The 25,801-nt window shown below is 43.1% G+C and overlaps 1 protein-coding gene across 1 annotated transcript in view; it reads left to right on the top strand.

Moving 5' to 3' along the window:
* LOC138804871 (junctional cadherin 5-associated protein-like) overlaps positions 1-25,801 on the top strand; it is a 47,763-nt gene that overhangs the window by 5,110 nt on the left and 16,852 nt on the right. The window contains exon 2 of the mRNA XM_069989371.1: positions 14,124-14,464. Coding sequence (XP_069845472.1) covers positions 14,184-14,464 — 281 coding nt within the window. The 5' untranslated portion in view covers positions 14,124-14,183. The remainder of the gene's footprint in view (positions 1-14,123; positions 14,465-25,801) is intronic.

Genomic DNA, 25,801 nt, shown 5'->3' on the forward strand with positions numbered 1-25,801 from the left:
ACAAACTACTTGGATGATATTCATCCTCATTCAAGCTCTTCTTTAGTTTTCAGCCCTCCCACTAGTATCTACTCCAACACAAAGCCTGTTTTACTTTTGAGTCATTCCCCTCCCCCCATATTAATGGTACCAGGGAGGTATTTCAGACATGCATGTATTATATTTGATTAGAATACCTTTTCTATTGTTTTCTCTAGCCCCTCAACCTCTTGTTGATCAACAGTTTTCATTGAGATTCCTTATGCAGTCTTCATACATAGTTATAATGTATTGACATTATCACCTTCCATCTTTCTTTCTTCCTCTTTGCTTTCCCTCATCCCCCTAAAATGGTCCCTAGTTAGACTCATGTTCTATGAGTATGTGTATATGTGTATATATGTGTAACCACACACACATCTATATATGTGTGCATATACTATATATAAATTTATATATAGGTATATATGCATATGCACATATTTATAAATGTGCATATCTTTTAGGTATTTGACTACTTTCCACTTGCAAAATAGCAAGTTCACGTGATTTGACCTGATGCATTTCATGGCAGATAATTACAAAAATAAATTATAAATAAAATGTTGAAACAAAAAATATACTGAATCCAAGAGCGGAATTGTAGCTCAAATAGTGAAGCATAAGCTGTGAGCAAAAATGTCAAGCCAGAGACTCTGAGTTCAAGCCCCAGTAGTGGCACAAAAAAGAAAAACAATAAAAACAAAAAAATACTTAAAGTACAGCTGTATATTGATAGCTTATGCCCATATCTTAGCTACTCAAGAGACTGAGATCTGAGGATAATGGTTCAAAGCTAGCCTGGTCAGGAAAGTCCATGAGACCCTTATATCCAATTAACTACTAAAAAGCCAGAAGTGGAGCTGTGCCTCAAATGGTATAGAGAGTTAGCCTTGAGCAAAAATGTTCACCACACATGCGCCCACGCGCACGCGCACACACACACACACACACACACACACACACACACACACAAACTACACACAAACAACTTAAAATTAAGTATTGTTGTTGATATTTGGTTTTCTTCTTGTTATTTTTCCCCTCTGTGTACATATGGCTATAAAAGCAATTGGTATCACACTAATCTAGAAGTTTGTATTCTGTCTTTATTATTATTATTATTATTTTTTTCCGGCCATGGGGCCTGAACTCGGTGCCTGGGCGCTGTCCCTCAGCAATTCAGCTCAAGGCTAGCGCTCTACCACTTGAGCCACAGCACCACTTCTGGCTTTTTTCTTTTTGCTTATGTGGTGCTGAGGAATCGAACCCAGGGCCTCAGGCATGCAAGGCAAGCACTCTACCACTGAGCCAACTTCCCAGCCTGTCTTTATTATTTAACATGTACATTTAGCATGACCATTTCCTGTGCCATAATAAACATGTACATGAAAATAGAATTCCATACATGTGTGTACATATTGTAACCCACCGTGCAGATGTATCCCTTATTTGGCCATTTAGTCAAGTTTTTAATAAACAAAGCATTGCATATCTCTGGTTATTAATTCCACCAGGATGAATCCTAAGAAGTGAGATTATTATGCGTAGGGTTGAGATATGTAAAGGTATTTATTACCTACTGCCTTATCACTTTTAGGGAAGGCAAAGTGTATGCGCCAGGACAAAGCCCCTCATACACAGGTACGCAGCCATGCAGAGCATTTTCCAGAGAGTGCTTCTTGCCCTTACCACCCAGCATTGCTTTGCAGAGTACTACTTCCACAGAGTACTTGGTATATGAGTAATGTCATTCCCATTTAACTTGTACTCCCGTGATTCCAGATGAGGTGAGGTGGCTTTCTTGTGTTTACTTTTTTTATATTTTTAATTGAGTATCTTTTTCTCATTCATGTTCTAAGGAAAGTTGTAAAGGAAAGAAATATTCTGGTTCATGTAATGAGTTTATTAGTGTTTTATTTCTTCTCACTTTCTTGGAGAGCCTTATTACTATAAATAAGAGAATAAAATGTTGTTGTTATTTGTTGGTTGGTTGGTTGGTAGTTTTTTTTGGGTCAGTTATGGAGCTTGAACTTGGGGCCTGGCACTGTCCCTGAGCTTTCTAGCTCAAGGCTAGTACTCTACCACTTTGAGCCACAGTGCCACTTCTGGTTTTCTTGTGGTTAATTGGAGATACGAGTCTCATGGACTTTGTTACCACTGCTGGCTTCGAACCACAATCCTTAGATCTCAGCCCCTGAGTAGCTAGGATTGCAGTTATGAGCCACCAGTACTTGGCTGTTTAAATAATGTTATTTTTATAAGTGGAAAGGGAAGAGAAAATGCTACCTATGAAGTGGCATTTATTTGCCATTGGTCATTGGTGACTCCTAGTGATGAGAATACCCATGATTGATGTAAGACCACCTAGACTCAACCTTTACCAGGAGGGTAGTAGCTGTGTCTGATAGGTCTTTATTTTCCAGTGTCTGGCATGTCCAATACAGAACAAGTGTCTTGATGATTTTTGATTAGAATATGTAAGTGTATGACACCTGTTCTCTGGATGGAACATTGCAGGATATCTCATTCCTGGTCCTCTACTTTCCAGTGTGTAGCCATTTACCTCTGCTCTCTTGACTGGCCTCTGCTAATGAGGCCAAGGTCAGAGTTTCTGTCTGCATGACCAGTTTAGCTTTATTCTATGTCATGGCCACAAGCTGTACTCAGCCCTCAACCCCTAGCCTGTGGCCAACAGAGAAATAAAGAGAAAAGGCTAGGGGGTAGGGCACTGGTGGGGACCGATTATTCTAGAGGTACGAGATTCTCAAGAACTTCCAGGTGAGTCTTCCCAATATACTCTTTCAGGGAAAGACAGAAACCCAAGGATTCTTTCTTTTCTCCCATATGGTGTCCCTGGCTGTATTTAACTCAACACACACACACACACACACACACACACACACACACACACACACACACACACACACACACACACACACACACACACACACACTGAGCAGTACAGAGAAATAGATAATCTGACAGTGGAGACTTCTCAGCTATACTTGAAAATGCCATTGCATCATTAGTCATTTCTTTATTTTGTAATTCCTCTCATTTGAATATAAACCTTATAGTGGATAATTAAAAGAACTCTGAAATCTGCTATACAATACATTGCTTTCTGCAGTCTCATTCAATTCTTTGGAAGGGACAAATAATCTTTGATTAAAAAAAAACTCACTGGAGCTGGGAAGGTGACTCAATGGTAGAGTGCTTGCCTAGCATGCAGGAGGCCCTGGGTTCGACTCCTCAGCACCACATAAGCAAAAAGAAAAAAGCCGGAAGTGGCGCTGTGGCTCAAGTGGTAGAGCACTAGCCTTGAGCTGAAGAGCTGAGGGACAGCGCCCAGGCCTAGAGTTCATGCCCCATGACCAGACCCCCACCCCCCAAAAAAAAACTCACTTGCAATTATTTGTGGGAAAGAATTTTTTTTGTATGTTTTTATTGTAAAAATGCTGTACAGAGGGTTACAGTTACATGAGCAAGGTAATGAGTCCATTTCCTATTGAGCATTGTTGCCTCCTCCTTTGTTTTCCCCCTACCATCCCTTCCCTCCCACTTCCACAACTACTCCCCCTCCTCCAAAGTTGTAAAGTTCATTTTCAACATAGTGTTTTGTACACCTCATTGTTACAATGGGTCAACCTGTATCCTTATTTAAGCATTTTGTTTTTTCCCTTCCCCTCTCCGAATCAGAGAAGTGTATATACAAGATGTAGGGCACAGACATCAAATACAATGAAAAGTGGGGTTATACCATGGGGGAGGAACATACAAAGCAACAAAATAAGTCACAATACATTATAAATATGTTAGAAACAATAGCAAGAAAGAAAAAAGATATTTGTGTCCCTATCTTGGGGTTCATTTCTTTTAACATCAACTTATATGGTCATATGTACATAGCTTTTGGCCTTTTCTGCTTGTCCTATATATGTACTAGTTATTGCAAACAAGGGAAACCATGGGGCCTATGTTTCTTTGGGCCTGGCTTACTTCACTTAATACAATTTTTTCCAAGTCTTTCCATTTCCTAACAAATGGGGCAATGTCATTCTTTCTGATAGAGGCATAGAATTCCATAATATGTATATATCTATATATATAATGTATATATATATATATATATATATCACATTTTCTTGATCCATTCTGGGTTGGTTCCATATCTTAGTTATAGTAAATAATGCTATGATAAACATAGTTGTGCTGGTAGCCTTAGTACAGCCTTGTTTGTGATCATGTGGGTAAATGCCCAAAAGTGGGATTGCTGGGAGCTCTATGTGGAGTCTTTTGAGGAACCTCCATACTACTTTCCAAAGTGGTTGAACAAGTTTACACTCCCACCAACAATGCAGTAGGGATCTCTTCTGTCCACATCCCCTCCAGCATCTTTTGTTATTAGGTTGCTTGATTATAACCATTCTAACTGGGGTAAGGTGGTATCTCAATGTTGTTTTGATTTGCATTTCTTTTATGGCTGGTGAAGTTGAGCATTTCTTCATGTATCTATTGGCCATTCTTAGTTCCTCTTCAGAGAAGTTTCTCTTTAACTCTTTAGCTCACTTATTTATCAGGCAGTTGTTTCTTTGAGGATTTGTTGTTGGGGGATTTAATTTTTTGGGTTCTAAGTATATTTTAGATATGAGACCCTTGTCCATTGTATGATGAAGATCTTCCCTCAATCCGTGGGCTTTCTATTGATGTTGCTAGCTATGTCCTTTGCCATGCAGAAGCTCTGCAGTTTCATGCAATCCCATTTGTCCAACCTTTCTTTGATATTTTTGTGTTTCCAGGTCTCTATTAAGGAAATTTCGGCCTGTGCCAAGGAGACCTAGGGTTTCTCCTATTCCATCCTGTAATGTTTTCAGGGTATCTGCTTTGACTCCAAGGTCTTTGATCCATTTGGAGTTGATTCTGGTGCAGGGTGATATATAAGGATCTAGGCTTTAGTTTTCTACAGGTGATTAACCAATTTTGCCAGCACCATTTACTGAAGAGGCTGTCTTTCTTCCATTCTATTTTTTTAGCTCCCTTATTGAAGATTAGGTGGCTATAGGTCTGTGGGTTCATTTCTGGGTTTTCAGTTCTATTCCATTGGTCCTCAGGTCTGTTCTTGTGCCATATGAATTTTATTGTTCCATATGAATTTTTAGATTGCCTTTTCTATTCCCTTGAAGAATGAGGTTGGAACATTGATAGGTATTGCATTGAATTTGTAGATAGCCTTTGGAAGTATTGCCATTTTTACAATGTTGATCCTTCTAATCCAGGAGCATGGGAGGTTTTTCTACTTTTTAAGTTCTGCTTTGGTTTCCTTTTTTAGGTTTTTAAAATTTTCATCATAGAGGTTAAGTTAACTCCTAGATATTTTATTTTTTGTGGGGCTATTACGAATGCAGTTGCTTTCCTGATTTCAGCTGCACTCTTCTCATTGTTGACATACAGAAAAGCCATTGATTTTTGAGGGTTAATTTTATACCTTGCTACTTTGCCAAAGTTTCGAATCAGCTTGAGTAATTTGGGAGTGGAGTCCGTGGGATTCTTTAAATATAAGATCATGTCATCTGCAAAGAGGGAGAGTTTTACTTCATCGGAAAGAAAATTTTATAGAACTAGGTAGGTTAAGCCAAAATCAGATTGCTTGTCATTGTCTCAAACCCATAATTATTCCTAGTTTCTGTAAATGAGATAACTGTTTTCCTGGCTACATACACCAAGGCTGAAATCCATCGTATTTGCCTTGAAAATTAATTTTAAAAGGATTTTTTTTATTGTGAAAATACCATTCAGAGGGGTTACAATTACATGAGCAAGGTTATGAGTACATTTCTTATCAAGCATTGTTGCCTCCTTCTTTGTTTCCCCTTACCATCCCTTCCCATAAAAATATTTATTGTTATTATAAAGGTAATGTACAGAGGGGTTACAGTTACTTAAGCCAGGTGAGTATATTTCTTCTTGAAGAATGTCACCTCTTCCCTCACTCCCAGTTTTTCCAAAAGTTGTATGGTTCATTTTCAACATAGTAGCTAGTAGCACTGCAGCGCTTCTTCACCCTTTGTCCTACCCTTTCTGTGCCCTTCCTTATCCTCCCAAAGACAGATAAACTAACAAGACGAAATGAAAAGAGAACAAAAACAGCAACAGTGGAAAAAAAACAACTTTGTTTCCATGTTTTTGTAGTTCATTTCAATAAATACTATTTTATATGCTCATAAGCACATAGCTATTGAGCCTTTACGATGCTCTCCTAAGAACATCCTCCCCTAGTTCCTCTCTTATGTGAATGCTTAGAGACCTGTATAATTTATCATGTCCCGGTGTATTTTTTTTTAACATCTAGTGTGTGTACTTGTAGATTTATAGGAGCATTCTAGCTACCACAAATGAGGGAAACCATGCAGCCTGTGTTTCTTTGATTCTGGCTTACTTTGCTTAGTATAACTTTTTCCAGGTCTTTCCATTTCCTTACGAATGGGACCATACCATTCTTTCTGATGGATGAGTGGAATTCCATTGTGTATATATATACCACATTTTCCTGATCTATTTATCCACTGAGGGGCATTTGGATTGATTATTTCTATCACTTCCCTTTTCCCCATTCTTGCCTCTAGCATTCCTTCATTTTATAGTTCTAACTGCGCATACCCTCACTTCTCCATCTTTGCTATTTATGTTCTTCCCACTTTGACTGCTCTTAGTACCTCAGTCCTTTCATTTTGCTACCACCTTAGAGTATTCGTGCCCTTCCCCCCATTCACTTGTGGTTTCCCACTATCTATTCAAGGATAGCCCAAACTCTACTAATTAATTTTGCGGACAAGAGTGGCTGTTTCTATGTGGAGCATTTCTTTTTCATGCAGAGTATTTGTAACAGAGTTGCAGCTGCATGTGGCCTGCGAAGGTCAGGAAATGATTAAATGGTGCATTTGTGAATGACTTGCTTGCCAAGCATTTAGAAACCAGGCTAGCCTTACCATGAAGATATTACCATCAGATGCAGCATGACCTTTGTGTGAGTGTGCATATGTACACATGTGTGCTGTATATACAAGGAAGGGGCCATGTACAGGAGCTAGCCAATTCCAAAGAATGAACATTTTTCTTTCTAAATATATACTTTTAAAATTTAATGCCACCCTGTCTTTTTTCTTATTTGTATCTATGCATTATCTGATAAATTTGGTAGAGTTATGTATTATTTGATAAGTTAATTGATACATTTGATAAATAAAGGAAGGAACTATAAATGGATGAGCCCAAAATAGGAGCATGGATTTCAAAGCTAGACAAACATGGGTTCACGTCTTGAATCTGCCTCATAGAGGCCATGTAGCCTTGAATGAACTAGCATAGCAGTCTTATGTGGTTCTCTTTTGTAGTGGAGACAACCTTATCTACCTCAGGAAATATATTGGAAGCACAAAATGTAACACAGTATTCTAAGCAACTAGTAAACTCTGTGGCACAAAGCAGATACTTGTGAGTGGCTGATAGATTGTTTCATGTCCCCTATGATCCTATGTTAAGTAAGGCAGGTTTTTCTGGTGGTTTGTAGAAAGAGAGTTTATAGGGGTCATTGTTCAAGGGGTGTGAAGAATAAATTAACCAAGAATTGAAGGGTACTCTTTGTGAACTTACTCATCTACTAGGAAGTATTTTGAGCGCTTTACAACCTGTCACAAGCATTCCCCAAGGGAGAGGAAGATAATAGGATATGAACCTAGCGATGTCATGAATTTATCAAAAAGCCTAGCCCAGAAAAACTTGGCATTCCAGCTTTGCTGTTCTTCCACTTTACCTCTTTTGATTCACCCCTTCAATTAGAGGCTGAATGATAATAAGTATTTCTTTTTTGGTCCTGGCTCACAAAAACACAATTTAAACTAGTCCAATAGATATAAACAACAGGATTGGGGACAAAACCCAGTCTTCCCATACAGCTAGGTATTGTCTTTTTGTTTCTGTCCCCGTTTCTTCAATTAAAAGGTAAGTTTTAAAGCTTTTTATTTTTCATTTTAATAATAGAAGAACAAACATGAATTCAAATTTTGTGTTTATCTTAACTGGTTTTGAATGTCATGTCATACACTCATTCGTCTACAGAAAGAGAACTTACATAAATGTGGCTTTTCTTCATTGTATATACGGAGCCTACAAAGTTTGTTTTAATTAGAAGCCTTGCTTGGATTAACCCAAGGTGTATAAAACCAAACTAGGAAAGAGCAAGTAGCTGGGGGCTTGGTGGGACTTTCTCTGAGCTAAGTAACTAATCTAGTCCTGATTTCTCTCTGATGGAGCAATGCCACCAAGTCTAATAGAAATGACCAGCTAAATGTGACTCAGAACCTTCCTTGAAGGCACGTTGGTGGCAGGTCTATCTATTTCATATAGGAGAAAGCCAAGATTCGGAAGTTGGGTACATTGATAACAGCCTTCTAGCAAGTAGAGAGGCAGATGGAAGTGGGCAGGAGGAGAGAGGCAGGTGGAGTGGGCATCTTTTTGATGTCACAGCCCATGCAGCTATGCTTTCCACAGTTGGCCTGAGAGGAGGATTCCCAGCTGGATACCACGTGGTCCCTAGAGAAATAGGCCAGCAGGGACACTCATCCTTTCATTAGGCTGTCACTTTTCATTGTGGTGATAGTGTTTTTAAATCATTTTAGAAATGGTATCTTTGAAGTGATGGAATAATTCTAGGAATGTATTGGGTCAGTGAAAAGTGGGAAAATTGAGAAAGCATAAGGAGACAGAAAGCTGCTTCTTGGCCTTTTCAAACCACAGAGAAAGAATAAAAGTGGCAGCATCGTGCTGTGCCTCATTTCCAAGCCCCCTGGCTTACTGTTCACCTTGGCAGCAAGGGTGAGGCTTATGGAGGGGTTGGAGCCTAGGTATTCCAGCGTCCTCATGTTCAAGACTTGGAAGTCCCCAGGTAAAGAAAGGAAACAGAGGTATACTTCCTTCTGTGGAGAGTTTGGGTAGAACAGCTGTATTTGTTGTTGAGAAAAGGCTGATATGCCAGGTGCTTGTGTGGCTCATGCCTAGGAGGATCACGGTTCAAGGCCAGCACTGGCAGGAAAGTTCATGAGACTCTTATCTTCAATTAACCACCAGAAAACCAGAAGTGGCATTGAGGCTCAGTGGTAGAGTACTAGCCGTGAGCAACAAAGCTCAGGGACAGAGTTCAAGCTCCAAGACCAACACACACACACACACACACACACACACACACACACACACACACTCTACTGATAAGCTTCATATAGGTTCATAGGTTGATAAGAACAAGTTTCAGAGGCCATCTCAGTTCATACCCTGGCCATTACAGGCCTGGTTTCCACATCAGAGGGTCATGACATGAAATGACCAGCATTTTACAAAAAGCAAATTAGAATGAGGATCTGGAGGAACATGGCTCGATGCCAGCTCAGTCATAAAAGTCCATGAGAATTCTCCAAAATAGCCAGCAAAAAAGCTGGGGCTGGAAGCATGGTTCAAATGGTAAAGCACCAACCATGAGCTAGCAAGGAAGCCACATAAGTGTAAGGCCCCAGAACAGGCCAAAAGAGGAAAAACAAAAAAACATAAAGTAGAATAGGTGCTTGTCAATATATGAGAGGAGATAATTTTGCTATAAGACTTTGATTGCTCTCTGAGCACATGTGTAGTAGAGAATAATGAGAACGAAAAAGCTTGTGAATTAGCTATCTTGACCTTGGCCAAATGCCACAAGTCTCTACCTCAGATTACTATCAGCGCTTCTTGTTCTTGGTCACTCTGTCTAGATGTACTTTGAGCATTTAATTGAAGGAAACAAAATAGTGAAGGGAACAACTTTTGGAATGACCTGACTGGGAAACCGTTCTTACTGTATAGCCTTGAAGTAGACAATTAATTTGGCTGAGGCAGTCATTAGGGACTTTCCTGATCCAGAGACTGTCCCTGTAATGGTGCCCTGACACTGTGGAGAGGTGGCAGGCTCCCATTACTAACGCATATGTGTGGAGTCTTAATTGGATCTTCTCCATCTGTCTTCCAGCTAAAGGTTAAGACTCACAAGGGCACAGAGCAGGTCTTACTCATCATTTTAGTGCTGCCACAGTGTTTTCATGTTTTGGACTACTTAAATCACTGTGTAGCTGGGTGCCAGTGGCTCATGTCTATATTCCTAGCTTCTCAGGAGGTTGAGATCTGAGGATCAAAGCCAGGAAAGTCCCTGATACTCTTATCTATAATAACACTACCAAAAATGCCAAAAGTGGCACTGTGGCTCAAGTAGTAGAGTGATAGCTTTGAGCAAAAGAAACTCAAGGTCAGCTCCAGGCATCCAGTTCAAGCCTCAGAGTTGGCCAGAAAAAAGGCACTGTTTCTCGTTCTTAGTGACTTCAATGGAGATTGGAATATCCACTCATGAAAGGGCAAGGTATATGGGTGATGTCAAGTGAGTATGGCTTTGAAAATTGATAGTAATATGTCAAACAATACAAAAAGAAACAAGAAACTATTCAAACTAAATGGAGAAAATTAATGCCTACTGTGAAATCTTTCCATAGTGCAAGTAACTCTTCAGAGAGGGAAACCAGAACTATTATAGCATATCCTTGTATGTTTGTCAATCCTTCCACATATTCTTTTTGGGAATTCAGAGTAGTCCAAGAAGGTAGGATATCAGCAGCATTGCCATTTTGCAGATTGGAAAATGAGCTATTGGTGTGGTTATTAACTTGATCTGTGCCATTTGCTACCTTTCCACAATGCAATAAATAGTTATGATAGTGACAGTGACAGGTTTATGTCACACATTTGTCCCTGTGGTGGCCTACACACCAGCCCTTTGAATTAGCAGCTAGGTGATAGAATTAAAATGCTGTAGCCTTAGAAAACTGGTATCTCAGGACTGGAAAGGATCTTTTAAACTTGTTTGATGCCAGAGCCCACTCATCAGCACCTCATTCTTCCCTCCAGGTGGTCAGGGTGATGTGTGTGTGTGTGTGTGTGTGTGTGTGTGTGTGTGTGTGTGTGTGTGTGTGTGTGTGTGTGTGTGTGTGTGTGTGTGTGTGTGTGTGTGTGTGTGTGTGGTGGGGAACCTGCTACCTCTTAGGACAGCACATTTTAAATAGATAAGGATGCTGAAGAAGCAAGCTGATATGGCAGAGATTAGAAATAACTGTGGCCATTCAGAAATGGCCATAGGGAGAGGTTCATGCTTAGTGTGCAATGCAGAAAGAAACAGGAGCCCCGGCTGTGAGATGGGATGGAAAAGGCAAAGAGTGAGACCTCGGGAATGGGAAGCCTCCGTGAATTTGGGTAGTGACTATTGGGTTGGTGATGGGGTTTGTGAGTCAGCTCTTACCTCTGTCTGGGAAGCCTGTGTATTTGTACCCCTACTCCTGTATGGGCTGCCAGCCTCTAAGGGGTCAGCAAAAGTCAGACCACAGCTGGGCACTGGTGGCTCATGCCTGTAATTCTAGCTACCTGGGAGGCTGAGATCTGAGGATCATGGTTCAAAGCCAGCCTGGGAAGGAAAGTCTATAAGACCCATATATCCAATAAACTGCCAAAATGGCTAGAAGTAGAGCTGTGGCTCAAAGTGACAAAATGCTAGCCTTAAACAAAATTGCTCAGGGACAGTGCCAAGGCCCTGAGTTCAAGCCCCATGACAAAAACAAACAAACACACACACACACACATACACACACACACACACACCAAACAGACCATTAGACTTTAGAACAATAAGGTTGACGTTTGATCTTTTCTGAGTGATATTTAGGGCTTGACATGAGTTGTCATACCATTTAAGTTTTTGCTAAATATATTTGTGGACATATTCCTTCCTAAACCCAAGAGAAAGATGACCTATGACCTACCTACATGTGTGAAATCCTCTTACTAGAGGATTTCTTTACCACTCAGACAAATTCCCCAAGAATAAACAGATCGGGGGCACAGAAAAAGGGACACTGGTGCTCTAGGTCACTAGGATCCTATTGCTAAGTTATTGTACTAATAGGTGCTAAGTACCCCTCATACATGGACACATGCAGTTTATCCAAGGAACTCCTAATCATTCTTTTTTTTTTAATTTTATTTTATTTTATTTGAGAACATACTGTACAGAGGGGTTACAATTACATTGGCAGGATAATGCATACATTTCTTACCAAGCATTGCAGCCTCCTCCTTTGTTTACCCTTCACCTCCCTTCCCAGCCTCCCCCCTCCCCCCCACCTCCTAATCATTCTTCAAAATCTATCACATATCCCTTTCCCCCATGTATACATTTATCCAGGAAAATTCTGTGTGCTAGATGCTTAGGATGTGAAAAGTCTCTGACCACATAACCTGAGTTTGTTATGTGCAGGCTTTCCTCGGTAGTCTCTAGCTCAGTGATTTGTCCAGGTTCTCTGTTCCTTTCTTTTCTGTGTAGGGCAGGAGTGGGTTATCCTTCTTTCTGCCCAGGCCCATTTAGATGTTTCTAATAACATCATTGGTAGGCCCTACAAAATTACCAATACAGGTAGATGGCTGAGTGGCAGCCAACTAGAAGCAAATATATATATCTGTCCCATCATGTACCAAATGATTTCATGAGGCAAATTTCCCACCCCTCTCGCAAGGAATGACACAGTCATGGGTCCCTGAAAGTCATACAGTATTACTGTCAGGAAGTTGCTGTGAGTACAGCAACTGTCAGAGCTTGTCAGCCTTCCAAGCAATGGAGAGACATGATGGAAGATCACAGATCTGCAGATGCCATCCTCTCCAAGCTGATCACAGGGCTGTGCTGCTCCTGGGCTCCCATGAGGGACATAGAGTGAGGTAGGACAGTGCTCCACACAGGGGCAGAATAAACCAGGACAGTGTACCAAGCAGGGACAGTTCCCACTGGCAAGAAGCACACGGCCATTGTTTACCATGGCCACAGAGACTCTTGTGTCCATCTACTAGCAAAATGGGGCTGGGGTCGGCCAGGACTTACGCTTGCCTTTCACATTCTTAGAAGAAAGGAACTGGCAGCCTCCTGCCCTGCAACTTTCGGGCTTCTGCCCCTTTTCTAATTTCTTGGTCTCTTGCCTTCAGAGAGTTGACACTGGGCCAAGCTACAATGAAGGTCAGAGGCAGGATTTGGGTGTGGACATCTTAGACTGAAAGATGTGAAAGATTTCCCCAAAAATCACCTGGAAGAAGTTCCACTCTTAAGAGTTTCATGCAGAGTCAGACACCAGAATTCCAGCACTGGAGGGGTGGAGGCAAGAGACATCGAGTCCCAGAGTTACAGAGAGAGACCTTGTCTCAACACACAAACAAGCAGAAAATTCCTGGAGCTGGTGGCTCATACCTGTAGTCCTGGCTACTCAGGAGGCTAAGATCTGAGGATCGCAGTTCAAAGGCAGCTTGGGCAGGGAAGTCCTTACCTTCAATTAACCACCAAAAAGCTGAAAGTGGAGGAGTGGCTCAAGTGGTAGATCACTAGCTTTGAGTGATAAAGCTAAGGGTTAGTGGCCAGGCTCCAGTATCAGCACAAAGAAAACCCCAATAATATGAGCAAGATAAAATAAAGAAAACATTTTGTATGGAAAAGCAAACTCTTGGCTCACATTATGGGTTGTGTGTGTTTGCTTGACTGAGAACTGCTTGTTTTCTCATTACAAGCCTAACTGCTAGCTAGCCATCCTGGGCGCTGCCCTTGTAGTTGCTCCTCTGATTGCTTCCGCTGAGGTGGTCTGAGGCTTTGCATTAATTAAAGATCTTGCGGTGGCCCTCGGGAGCAGGTGTGTGAGATACAATGAAACTGTACACGGGGAATTTCTCTTTTTAGCAACATGAAGTTGTAATTGCAGTGTGCACATCTGAGTTTATCTTTGGGTCTGCTGGGTTGAGATGAGTGGTCAGTGGCAGTCACCTGGGTGCCAACCACACATCCATCACCATGCTTGGAACTGGTACTAGGCCAGCCCTTCTCTGCAGATACCTGGAGAGTGGTTTCAAAGTGAGCCATGTGGCTCAGCTTTCTATGAGCTCTGTGCTGTGGATAAAGGGAACTGTGGTTCTTCAGGCCCAAATGGAATTCTCTGTTGTTGTCTCCTCAGTGATAGGTTCTGCCACCATGATGGTTCCAATCTAGTGAGCTCGGATGACACCCGCCCATCATGTACAGTGTGGAAGATCTCCTGATTTCTCATGGATACAAACCATCACGAGACCTCCCCAGACCACGTGAGGATAATCCCAGGGGGCATCGGCAAGCCAGGTCCAGGACTCGAGCAGAACATGACCTGCTGAATGGGTATGGAGATGATCCTGCAGCCTTTGCCTACAGTCAGACCTCCCAGGGGAAGAGACCAGTGAGTGACTCGGAGAGCCGCCGCAGCACGCCCGGAAGCCGCGGGGAGCATCACAGTACTTCTGTTTCTCGGACTTCTGAGGCAGGGTAAGCTCCCATGGTGTCCACCATTTCTGACTTGGCATTGGGTTATACCTAAGTAGGTGCTCTCAATTTCTTATGTATGAGTAGATCTGGAGAAGGAGTCGGGGGTCAGAGACTGGAATGCCTATGTTCTTTGTGGTATCTGGAATCCTTTTGAAGCCTGTAGCACTGGGTTGGCTAAGCTTTCAGTAAACGGTGGTCTGTAGACATGCTATTGCTCTGAGCAATAGCTCCTCTTCTCTTCTCCTCTCTCCCCTCATGTGCATTCACCTCCCATAGAGATCACTTTAGAACTTTGTAAAGCTCCTGTATGCCCCCACACACAGTAAGACTAACTTTGCCTTTCTTCTTCCTCCTCCTCCTCCTCTTCCTCCTCCTCCTCCTCCTCCTCTTCCTCCTCCTCCTCCTCCTCTTTCTTCTTCGCTGGTGATGGGGCTTAAACTCAGGGCTTGGGTGCTATCTCTGAGCTCTTTTGCTCAAGGCTAGAACTCTACTACTTTGGGCTACAGCACCACTTCTGGTTTTCTGGTAGTTAATTGGAGATAAGAGTTTCATGGACTTTCCTGCCCAGGCTTGGCTTTGAACCTTGATCCTCAGATCTCAGCCTCCAGAGTAGCTAGGATTATAGGTATGAGCCTCCAGCACCTGGTTACTTTGCCTTTCGCATCAGTACATCTCAATATTTTCTGAGTTTCAGAGAGTTGAAATGGGAGGATGCCTTCCCCACCATCTGTGAGGAAACAAGTATTTCCTCTTTAATATTCTTTCAATTTTACCAGGTTTTTTTTTTAAACCTGTTTTGCTATTGTACAAACACATCAGCCCCAATGTGGGTGGGTACTGGGGGGAGTATCTCCTTAGGACAGGAAAAGACAATGGACTGACAGGAGCCTGGGACAGGAGCTCTGAAATTCTCTTTAAACAGGTTCATTTGAAGGAAATCTCTGTCATTCTTGCATAAAACTGTGATTGTCTTTTATACTACATTGTGAGAAAGCACTCAAGTAGATTGAGCATGTAGCCAGGTATAACCAGAAAGGGGCACAGGAAATACAGGGGAGAAAGGTCTGAGGAAAAAGTGTTTTGAGAGGAAATAAATAGGTGCCAAATGATTAATAACTCTAAACAATGTAAATGAATAAATATGACAGACCAACCACATCATGACTCACATGAATTCTGGATCTGCCAGTCCCCAGCCTCAGTCACTTGACAAGTACAGCTGTGGTCTTGCTGCCTGTCCCATCCTACACGGTGACCCTGCTGGGCTGGTGACTCCTATCTCCAAGCCATCAGAGGACTGGGACAAGTTACGAGGCTTTTCTAATGCCAGCATTCAGGTGGCAGCGTTCAGGCCTCGCACTTGGTGTAGGCCCTAAGAGGAAGCCTAGCTTAGCTCCAAGCCCTGTGCTGCTAGATGCCAGCGGATGCTACCCCGCAGAAGGACTAGGCCAGCACACAGACTCTCTGTACGAAGAAGCTTCTAGTTTGAAAGGGTCTCAGTTATGTGAGTTTGTCTTCCAGCCACCCAGTGCTAGACTCTCTTCCCACTTCCTTGTCGCCACTCTCCCCTGGCAGGTATGGCCATGTCCTTTCATATCTGAGGAGCTCTAGAAGAAATATTTGCTGCCAAACCTAGAGTTTAGAGTCTTGTTTCTCTGTGGACACTGTCGGAAGGATTACCCAACACAAGGTGGTGTTGGCCATGACCTAGGGCTTGACTGGAACTTCAGCTATGTTGTGTCACCAATTGTGCAGCATACCTGTTGCCTCATTTGCTGACATCTCATTGTATGACATCTGCATACAGCATCATGGACTCAAATCCAGAAGGCTTCCCCGTCACCTTCCTCAGGCCCCACCAAACAGCCTTTCCTCGGCCTCTCTCTGTCTTCTGCCCATTTGCTGTAGGGAACTCTGCTTCTTCAGGTGTTTTCCATGGAAATCTCTCTCGTCTAGCACTTCTAACATTTTTCTGTAGGTCTCTAGGATTGTCAGCCTCCTGAAGGCCAGTCCCATGTCTTACTTCATCTCTGGCCCTGGTTAATTTCTGTTATAGAATCTTGTACCTCATCAACACTCATTCCTTAGATTAAATTCTCTGGATCAATCCTGGCACTCCAGTGCCAGGTACCTGCTGAGTATTTCAGAACACTTGGCTCCGACGGGAGGCAGAGAAGTTGACTGGTAAGGCCCAGTCCCGTGCTGAGTGTTGTCCTCCTGGCTGAGTGGATGAGGTGGCCAGTTAATGACTTTGTCCTCGTATGCCAACACATGGGGAAGGAAACAGCCCCAGATTCCACAGAACTTCTGGTGGACTGAACAGCTCTGAGTGAAAAGATTTTTCTCCTTTGTGGATTCTCAGTGCACCAGAAACAGACCCACCCATATGAAAAGACAGCTTGTTATAAAGATGCAGCTTTGATGGGCAGGAAGTGCAGGAAGACTGGGCATGACAGAGCCAGAGCTGGGGCTAGCCTGTTAGTTTCGTCTAGTCAGTCCGAGGTGGGGGGTATACTTACCTCTGTTCCTCTTTGTCAGCCATCTTGGCCTTCACTCCTATGCCTCTTTTCTGTAGATCCCTTCCCTCCACTGACAGTAGCCGCCCTTCATGAAGGTTTAGTGTTAGATCAGATAGCTCACTACCCACGCATGTCTCTCTGCTTAGTTTGCAGGTAAAGAATGAATGGATTGAAGCTTCTAGGTGCTTTAGCCTTGCTGGAGAGAGTCACAGGGATGGGAAGGAGGGATTGGGAAAACATAGGTGCTGTAGCTTTGCCCACATCAGCTTTGGAAGATGATAAGTTTCCAGGCCACGGGGTGCTGACCATGCACCCCAAGACATGTTGTTTTCTCTCATCTCAAACCAATCATTGAGCAATCCTAAAGACATGGCATTTTCCCCTATTTAAAGCACTTGTCTTATGAAGAGTTGATCTGCATTGTAATACACCCCTGGTCATTCACTGTCAACACCCTGAGGCCATAAAGGTACCAGTGGGTTTTGCATGAAAAGTCATTTATGTGGTACAGAAAAGACTCACAGGCCCCCGTCCAAAGTTTGCTTGACGGCACGCATGCCCCGACCGACACACACACACGTGCCCATGTGGAGGTTAAGGGAAAGTGGCCGCAGGAAAGCTGAGTGTTTGTACGTGGAGAACCCTGCACGCCGCCAGTGCAGGCGCCATAACTGAGTAACGCTCAGCTCCCACTCAGATGGTAAAGGCTGTTATCAGGCACTCACATTTCCTTAATGTGTTTCCTGTGAAACAATATATAATCGGAGGAAGCTGTAAAATAACTTGACATAGTTGGGATTTGGTTCTGAAATCATACCATAGCAGGCTTCTCTTCACTTCACCCCAGGAATTCTGGTTAAAAAAAAAAAAGTTTGTTAACCATGAGAAGAACGCATAATTATCCCTCACCATCAGCGGCTGTGGTGGCTAATTAAAGACTTAGCAAACTGGGTGAGTCTCTGATGTGGTGGCTTGGGGCCCTCATCTTGGGAGGTTTTTATCAGATGAATAAACATCCATTCCCCATGGTGCTACTGGATATGGTAAACAGTCTGTTTGCAGGGGCTTTTTAACTTTCTCTCAAATCATACACTGCTCATAATGGTTTTCCAAAAAAGGAATGCTTCAAGTTTAACATCTGTTTCTTTCTCTTTACAGAATTATAAACCCATACTCTTAGCTAAGTGCCAGGCATTGTCCTCTTGGACTTTTATGAGGGAAGTGTGGATTCCTGATATCATGTGTTCCTGAGCACAAGGGTCAGGCCTCCTGTTTTCCTATCTCCTTGGGCATCTTTATTCTTGTTCAGAAGCAGCATAACTTTCCAGAAGCATCTGGATCCCTGTTCTCTGTGGCAAATGCTTTCATGTGGCTTTTATTCTCATCAGCTTTTCCCAATAAGAAGCAGGTTGGATTCTTGGAGCACAGACTTCCAGAAACACAGAACTGAGGCGGTCTCTGCAGAATGAGAGCAGACCTCTCACTCATCGTGTTTTGGCTGCCATGATGTCCTAGAAGAACCTTGTTGGTGGGAAGGCTGGAGACTGGGAAAAATACTCACCCGAGAGACAGCAACCAGTAAGCATGGGAGTCACAGGCCTAATGCTCCTGTTCTCTGTTGGTTCGGTGAGAAGTCAGAGCCACTGGATGACATGAGCATCATATCATGCAGGTGCCACAGCCATGTCTGTCCTGTTACCTGGAATAGCCCTCCTCAAAGACAGCTGCAATCCACGGGCTCCAACAGAGTAAGATGACAGTCTCTGAACCATTGATGAAGAACTAGAGGCTAGACTGGAGATGTAGTGGATGAACTGTCATATGCCAGGCATGGGGCCATAGGGTGGTGAGGCACTGACCTCAGGCTCTGTACGGCCCTCAGACTCTCATGTAGGCTTCCTAGTGGCTACCTCCCCTACTCCTCCCTATTCTGAGCCTAATGTTCAAAGAGCAGAGGGTCAGGGGCACAAAGACCTTCTATAAATATTCATTGACTAAATAAGTGAATAAGTGGACATGCTAATAGAGCAGAAATGAGAGAAGGAAGTGAGAAGCCAGTGTGGATTGGGTTTTAATATGTACTGTGGCACTGAATGGACTATATACCAGCACAAATAGGTTACCTTAAAAAAATTTGATAGCTATGTTAAAGAGAAAGTCGAAAAATCTTGAAATAATCCGCTTTACAAAAACTGTTAGATTTGCATGAGAACAAACAGATGGGAGCTTGCTCTTCCTGTTTTGTTCTAATAACCTAAATATTGGTTTCTTCTACAGCATCATGGTGGAAACGGGCGTAGGCTCTTCCTTAGAGACAGGCCATTCCTGGGGAGGGGCAGTGTCTTGTGAAGATCGTGGGTCAGATCATCATCACTTCCTGTGATTGTGAAGGCCTATTGATTACAACTTAGCCAAAGACAAGGCTGACCTAAAATAACATCACATCCAGACAACCACTCAGCTCTCCTGTCCTGTCCTGTGTGCTCACCTGCACCTCCTTCCCTATGGTGCGAGCAAAAGAGTGTCAGCATTACTATACTTGGATGGGTAATGGCAGTAATAGCTACAAACAAGTTTGTGTGTATGTGTGTTTGAGGGGGTTAGAGACTGTGGTAAGTTCTCCACCAAACTCAAAAGGCCAGATCATCTCCATCCTCTCCACACTGGAGGCAGAGAAAGGCATAGTCAAAATGCTGTGGTGTTGGTGCTTAGGTTACCACAGCAGAGGCTCCTCACTCCTGGCAGTGTTGCTGCTCTGTTCCCCGTGGTACAGTATGATGCCAGAGCCACTGGGTGGTCCTGTGCTCCAGCCTTGGCTGTCCTGTTCACGTGGAGCAGCCCTCCTCAGGGTGAGCTGCAGCTTCATGGACTCTGTCAGGTCTTATTCAGATTCTACTTCTACTGTCTCTTTTAAACATGTTCTTTCAAAGCTGGGAAATAAGGTGGCAGAGGTGACTAACAGCCTGTCAAATACAGTTCCAACTACCAAGCACTGAGATGCCACAAAAGCAGAACTGGCCCTACTTTTATTTATTTTTTTTGGGGGGGGCGGTCCGGTCGTGGGCCTGAACTCTGGGCCTGGGCGCTGTCCCTCAGCTCTTCAGCTCAAGGCTGGCACTCTACCACTTGAACCACAGCGCAACTTCTGTTTTTTTTCTGCTTATGTGGTGCTGAGGAATCGAACCCAGGGCCTCGTGCATGCAAGGCAAGCGCTCTACCACTGAGCCACCTTCCCAGCCCTGGCCCTACTTTTAGCCTCACCTAGTGGCTCAGGTGGGGACCTATATTGGCAGTACCTCCCTGAGGATCGGCTTTCCTGTGGGCCTGAGTGTGTCCTTCAGTTGTGATGGTGTGTGAGATTCCTTCTTCTGGTGAAATCTTTATGTGGATACGAACATATGGGGCGGGGGGGCTGCTTCTGGGACAAGAACTCAAGTGTTTTCTTGCTTTTAAATTCAAGCTCATCAGTGTGTCCTTGAGAGTTTGGTCAGTAAAATGAGTGAACTTATTTCCATATCAGACATGGGTGAAAGGTGGTAGGAGATCTGTAAAGCAGGCATTCTTCTGTGGTCAAGTGCATTCATTGGAAGGTTGTTCCTCAAAAGCCACAGGGTTTCCAGTGCTCTCCACTGAGAACAGCCCAGTGCACAGATTGACCTTCTGTGGATCTTCATTCATCCACCAACTTCTACCCACCAGGTCACTGTATTCTTTTTCTTCTCCACCAAGACCCTTCTTAATACAGATTGTAAATCCTCCTTTTTATACATATCTATGTTTTTTTTAATTGTAAAATACGGTACAGATGGGTTACAGTTACATGAATAAGGTCATATGTACATTTCCTATTAAGCTGTGGTCTCCTCCTTTGTTTTTCCCCTACCATCCCTTCCTTCCCCACCTCCCCAACTCCTCCCCCTACCCAAAGTTGTAAAGTTCATTTTCAACATAGTGTCTAGTTCATATCATTGTTACAATGGGTCATCCTGTATCCTTTTTTCAGCATTTTGTTATTTCCCTTCCCCTCCCCAAGTTAGCAAAATGTATATACAAGATGCAGGACACCGGAATCAAATACCAGTGCAAACAGGGGTTATATGTGGGGAAGAACAAACAAAAGAAACAAAAAAAATCACATAGTCCATTATAAATTCGTTACACACTATCAAGAAAGAAAAAAAAACACTTGTGTCCCTATCTTGGGGTTTATTTTGCTTATCAACATCTTATATTGTCAAATGTACATAACTTTTAACCTTTTCTGCTTGTCCTAGACATATATTAGTTATTGCAAACAAGGGACACCATGGAACCTATGTTTCTTTGGGCCTGGCTTACTTCACTTAATATAATTTTTCCCACGTATTTCCATTGTAAATCCTCCTTTTATGTGAATTTTACCTTTCCTGCCACCTCTCTCTAGGAATGTTTGCTATAGTCCATGGGAATAAGGCGCAACTTCCCAAGCACCTACTTCAGGACAGGGCTGGCAGAGGGGTGAGGCTTTGACTGCTTGCCTAGCATGCCTGAAGCCCTGGGTTCCTTCCCCAGCTCTGCATGAAAGAAAAGGAGGAAAGGAAATATCTTCTTCAAGGAGTGTTTCTCTGGTCCTGATTTTGTTAGATACACTGAAAAGGTTGACTATCCCTTTTCCAAAATCCTTGATTTGGTCAGTATTTCAGACTTGGGGAGTGGAGACCTGGGAATATTGGCAAGGTTTACCGGTTGAATGTCTTTAATCTAGAAGTCCAGAAACATTTCAGACTTTGGAACATTTTAGATTTGGGTATCAGGGTTGCCTCTTCCTGCACTGTTACAATTATCACCACAGTATCTAAGATGGCCGAGTCTTTCATGTGAGCACTAGTAGTATATGTAGTGGAATATAAAAAGTGTGGACTAATTACAAACCCTACTCCCTGAGGTGGGGCCTCCTTAGTGGATCCTTGCTAGTCTAAAAGGTCTCTACTGGACCTTGCATAGATGATTCAGGAAACTCAGCACCCACAAGACCATTGCAGGTCTACTTCTAACTGTCAGTTTTTAAACATCATGGCATTGTGGCAGAGCAAGCTGGTGCGGCAGGAGAGGCTGTTTCCCATCTGTGCTGATCTCATGGAACCCACACTCTGGGGGGTCCAAGCTAAGCAACTGTGACTTCAGAGACTCTGGTCCAGGTAGCATTAGCTGAGGTTTTTCCAGAATGAATCCCACCATTTACCCTTATGTACATTGGCAGTATGACTGCTTTTGATTTCCTGTTCCCACATCTACGTGTCTACACTTAGTGTCATTTAGAAGACCATAAAACATATTTTACTTTTTGTTACAGACCCATTATTAAGTTTGAGTATTGATCTTAACTAAAAAAAGAAGACATCCCAAAATAGACTACCAGGCACTCAACTAACCAGCACTCTGTCATCTGCAGTCATGTAATGTGACATTGTGAAAGTAGGCATAACAGCACGGTAGCAGCCTGACCAGGCATTCAGGAATCTTTTAGTTACAACTTTGCCAATGCAACCTACAATTCTTGTTCCAAGTGTGTTGGCTGCATAGTAATATTCCCCGTTGTCCGGCTGATCTTTAATTCATGCTAACCTTTACACTTCAGTCTTAATTTTATTCTGACTTCCTATTTCCCCTTTCTAAAGTTAGCCTATTTGCTACCCCATGTCAGAGGGTTATTTGCACAGTGTGGTATATTGAGGAGCCCTTGGAATGCTGGGTGTTCTGAGAAATGGAACTGAGGCTTCTGGCTGAGCTATCACAGTGGCTTATCAGGCTCCTGATCCTGCTGGTGAATTTGAGTCACTCTAAAGAGATGCCTACAGCTCCTTCTGCTGTGGTGATTGAGAGAAGAAAGCAGCTCCTGAGAGGAGTATGTGGAGCTTCAAGTGGTACTATAACTTTTCTGCTCATCTTATCCAGTTGTTTATCAATGACCAACCCTTCTGGAAGGAGGATGGCTTTGAAAAAACAGTCTGGGGTCAGAGTGCTCCAGCCATCCCAACTTGCAGAATGTAACACCAGAGTATGAAGATAGCCTCCAGCGGCAGGCATCTGCTTGCTTAGGCTATAGACATGAGGGCCTGGAGGGAAACATTGCACCAGTAAATACATGACTTTAATGGTATCTTCCCATCCTGACCTTGTCCTATACAGTGAAGGCCATTAGCCTGACGTTGGAGCTATCTGAAGGATGACTATGTCCAAATTTGGGTTCCTAGAAAGAAACAAATGCAACGTTTGTGCTCTTTTCCCACAGATACCCTAATCAATCTGGCAGCAACAAGCCTTTACTCAGTTTCTCATTTTGCTTCTATCCTGGACTCCAGGCTGCTGGGCACAGCTCTTGCACAACTTGGTGCATCTCATAAGAGTCCTGGAATTGATGGAGAAAATCGTCTTACTAGAGTGTGCAACACTTGAAAGCTATCTCAGATATTTCCGTTTTTAAGTATGAGGCTTCTACTTTTTCTTTTTTCTCAGACCTGAGGGCCTAAATCAAGGCCTTGCACTTGCTAGAAAAGTGTTCTTCCACTGAGCTAAATTTCTAACCCGGAGACATTTACTTTTGAAAAGAAGGGCAGAGCTGGAGATGTAGCTCAGTGGTAGAATGCTTATTTAGCACGTGTGAGACCCTACAGTCAATTCCTAGCACTGTAAATAGTACTAAAAAGTAAAAATTAAAGAATGATAGTATTTTCTGTTTGGTTGAAGACAAGTTAAATGAACTGTCAGAACTTTCTCCTAACTTTCCCCTTTTAATCATCTTTTATTCATAGATTCAGTGAGTGAGTTTGTGTGTTTGCCAATTTTCTTGAGACATGATTTTTACATATTTATACATCAAAGACTTTATGGAGAGGATTTCATTCTTCCCAGTGAAAGTCGTGGAGCAGTTAGCAAGTCTGACTCCCGCCTCACCTCCATCCAGAGAGAGTTCTAGATAGAGACCCTGCTGGTCTCATAGACCCCACAGTTCAGTTGATCTGCTTTGCTTGTCGCTTTTTTTTTCTACCCCACATCAGTGCGTTCAGCAAGTTAATGTGAAATTTCTCCTTGTGAGTGCTTCATTTTTTTTAAAGGAAAAAAAATGATCTCACCTTATTTTCTCAAAAGTAGAAGAAAATGTATTCTTGGCTCTGAAGCGGTGTGAGGTAACATGCTTTCTAGAGGTAGGGTAAAGCCTGGGTATGCCAGGTATGGGGGCTGCCGGAATATCCATGTGTGATAAGCTGTTTGCGGGAGAAGTCAAGCAGAGCTCTCCCCACTGGGGGTCCATTCATGCCTCTCTCAGCCTAACTCAAACTGCATACAAGACTGGGCACACTTACTTGTTCAGTAAGCGCTTTGTGTAGTTTTCTAGGTCACATGGACTATATTTTGAAATAGAATGTTTAAACTTTCCCAGATGATCTGCATTCTGGGATTTGGGTATTTTGCACAAATGGGGAAAAAATTTTCTAACTCAGAATACTTAGCCATTTTTGGATCATCTAGATGAAATAGAGGTGCTAATACGTTTTCCCCTTTTTATTAATTGTATTTAACGCTTTTGTGGTACCGAGGAGTTGAACCCAGGGTCTCATGCAAGCACGATGCCACTAAGCCACATTCCCTGCCTGGTGCACATTTTCGTTAGCCACATTATCTCTGTAGGAAGTCACAGGGAGTTTATATCCTTACCCTATGTGTACCATTTTTAGCCTTCTTTGGGGTCTGCCCATCGCACGTATATGCAGAAACAGCACCTCAGGGGTCCATCCAGTACTCCAAGCACAACATGTGCACTGTAGGAATATCACTGGAGTGAATGAGCGAAAGCCACAGTGGACTTCCTCCCTGACCTCAGGCCCTCCAGAGTGTCTGGATGACTGCAGAGGAAGGGTGGCCCTGAGTGAAGCCCTCTAACATAGACAGCTTGCTCACCCTTGGCTTAGAATAAAGGAAAGGAAATAGATTGTTTTCTGAGGCAAGAAACCAACCACATGCTTCCTCATGCTTTCTCTTACCCTCTTCCAGTTGAGTCTATGATAATTGCAATGTCTCATTAACTTGCAGTTGTTAAGTCTTGCCCTAGGCTTTCTTTGAAGTCTGATAACCCACAGCCAGTAGATTCTGACTGTGGAGTGCCTCCTACAGGTTTCCTCATGCGGGCGGGCAGCCATTTAGGGTCCCTGAGGGAAGGGCTGACGCAGCGGCGCTGCAGGGCTGGTCCCCCTCAGTGGGGTGGGCAACAAGGCCAGCACGATGATGTCCAAAATGAGTTCTTTGTAGACCTCCAATGTAAGCAGTGGTCTGCCAAGCATTCAAAACCCCAAGAGTTGAAAACACAATTTTGATGGCTCTGTGTTGACAGCCTGCCTACAGCTTTATGGTTGCTTGGTGGCACATGTTTTACGTCAGGATGACGTAAAATAGTTCCTACCCATCACTGGCTTCTTAAATTATTTGGAAGCTGTCCTTGATGCCCTGTAAATTGAAGAAGTAATTCCAAAATAGGGATAGTAACACTATATCGTTACCAGGGCTCCTTGTGAAGTGCCTCCTTCTGCCTGTGTAAGGAATGGTCCCCCTGGAGTCCATCCCATGCCATTGTTGTGTGAACCCCCTCCCCAGCCCTCATCTCATGATCTTCACTCTGCTATACCACAAAGCAAAATTGGACTTTTTTTTTTTTAACTCAGGGTCTCACTATGTAGCAAGACTGGCCTGGACTTCCTATGTTGCCCAGGCTGCTTTTTAACTCAGTGATCCTCCTGCTTTAGCCTCCCTGGTGCTGGGATTATTGGAGTTCACCAACACACAG

This window comes from Dipodomys merriami, unplaced genomic scaffold (genome assembly GCF_024711535.1).
Source record: "Dipodomys merriami isolate MVZ:Mamm:240054 unplaced genomic scaffold, mDipMer1.0.p SCAF_378, whole genome shotgun sequence".
NCBI lineage: Eukaryota > Metazoa > Chordata > Mammalia > Rodentia > Heteromyidae > Dipodomys > Dipodomys merriami.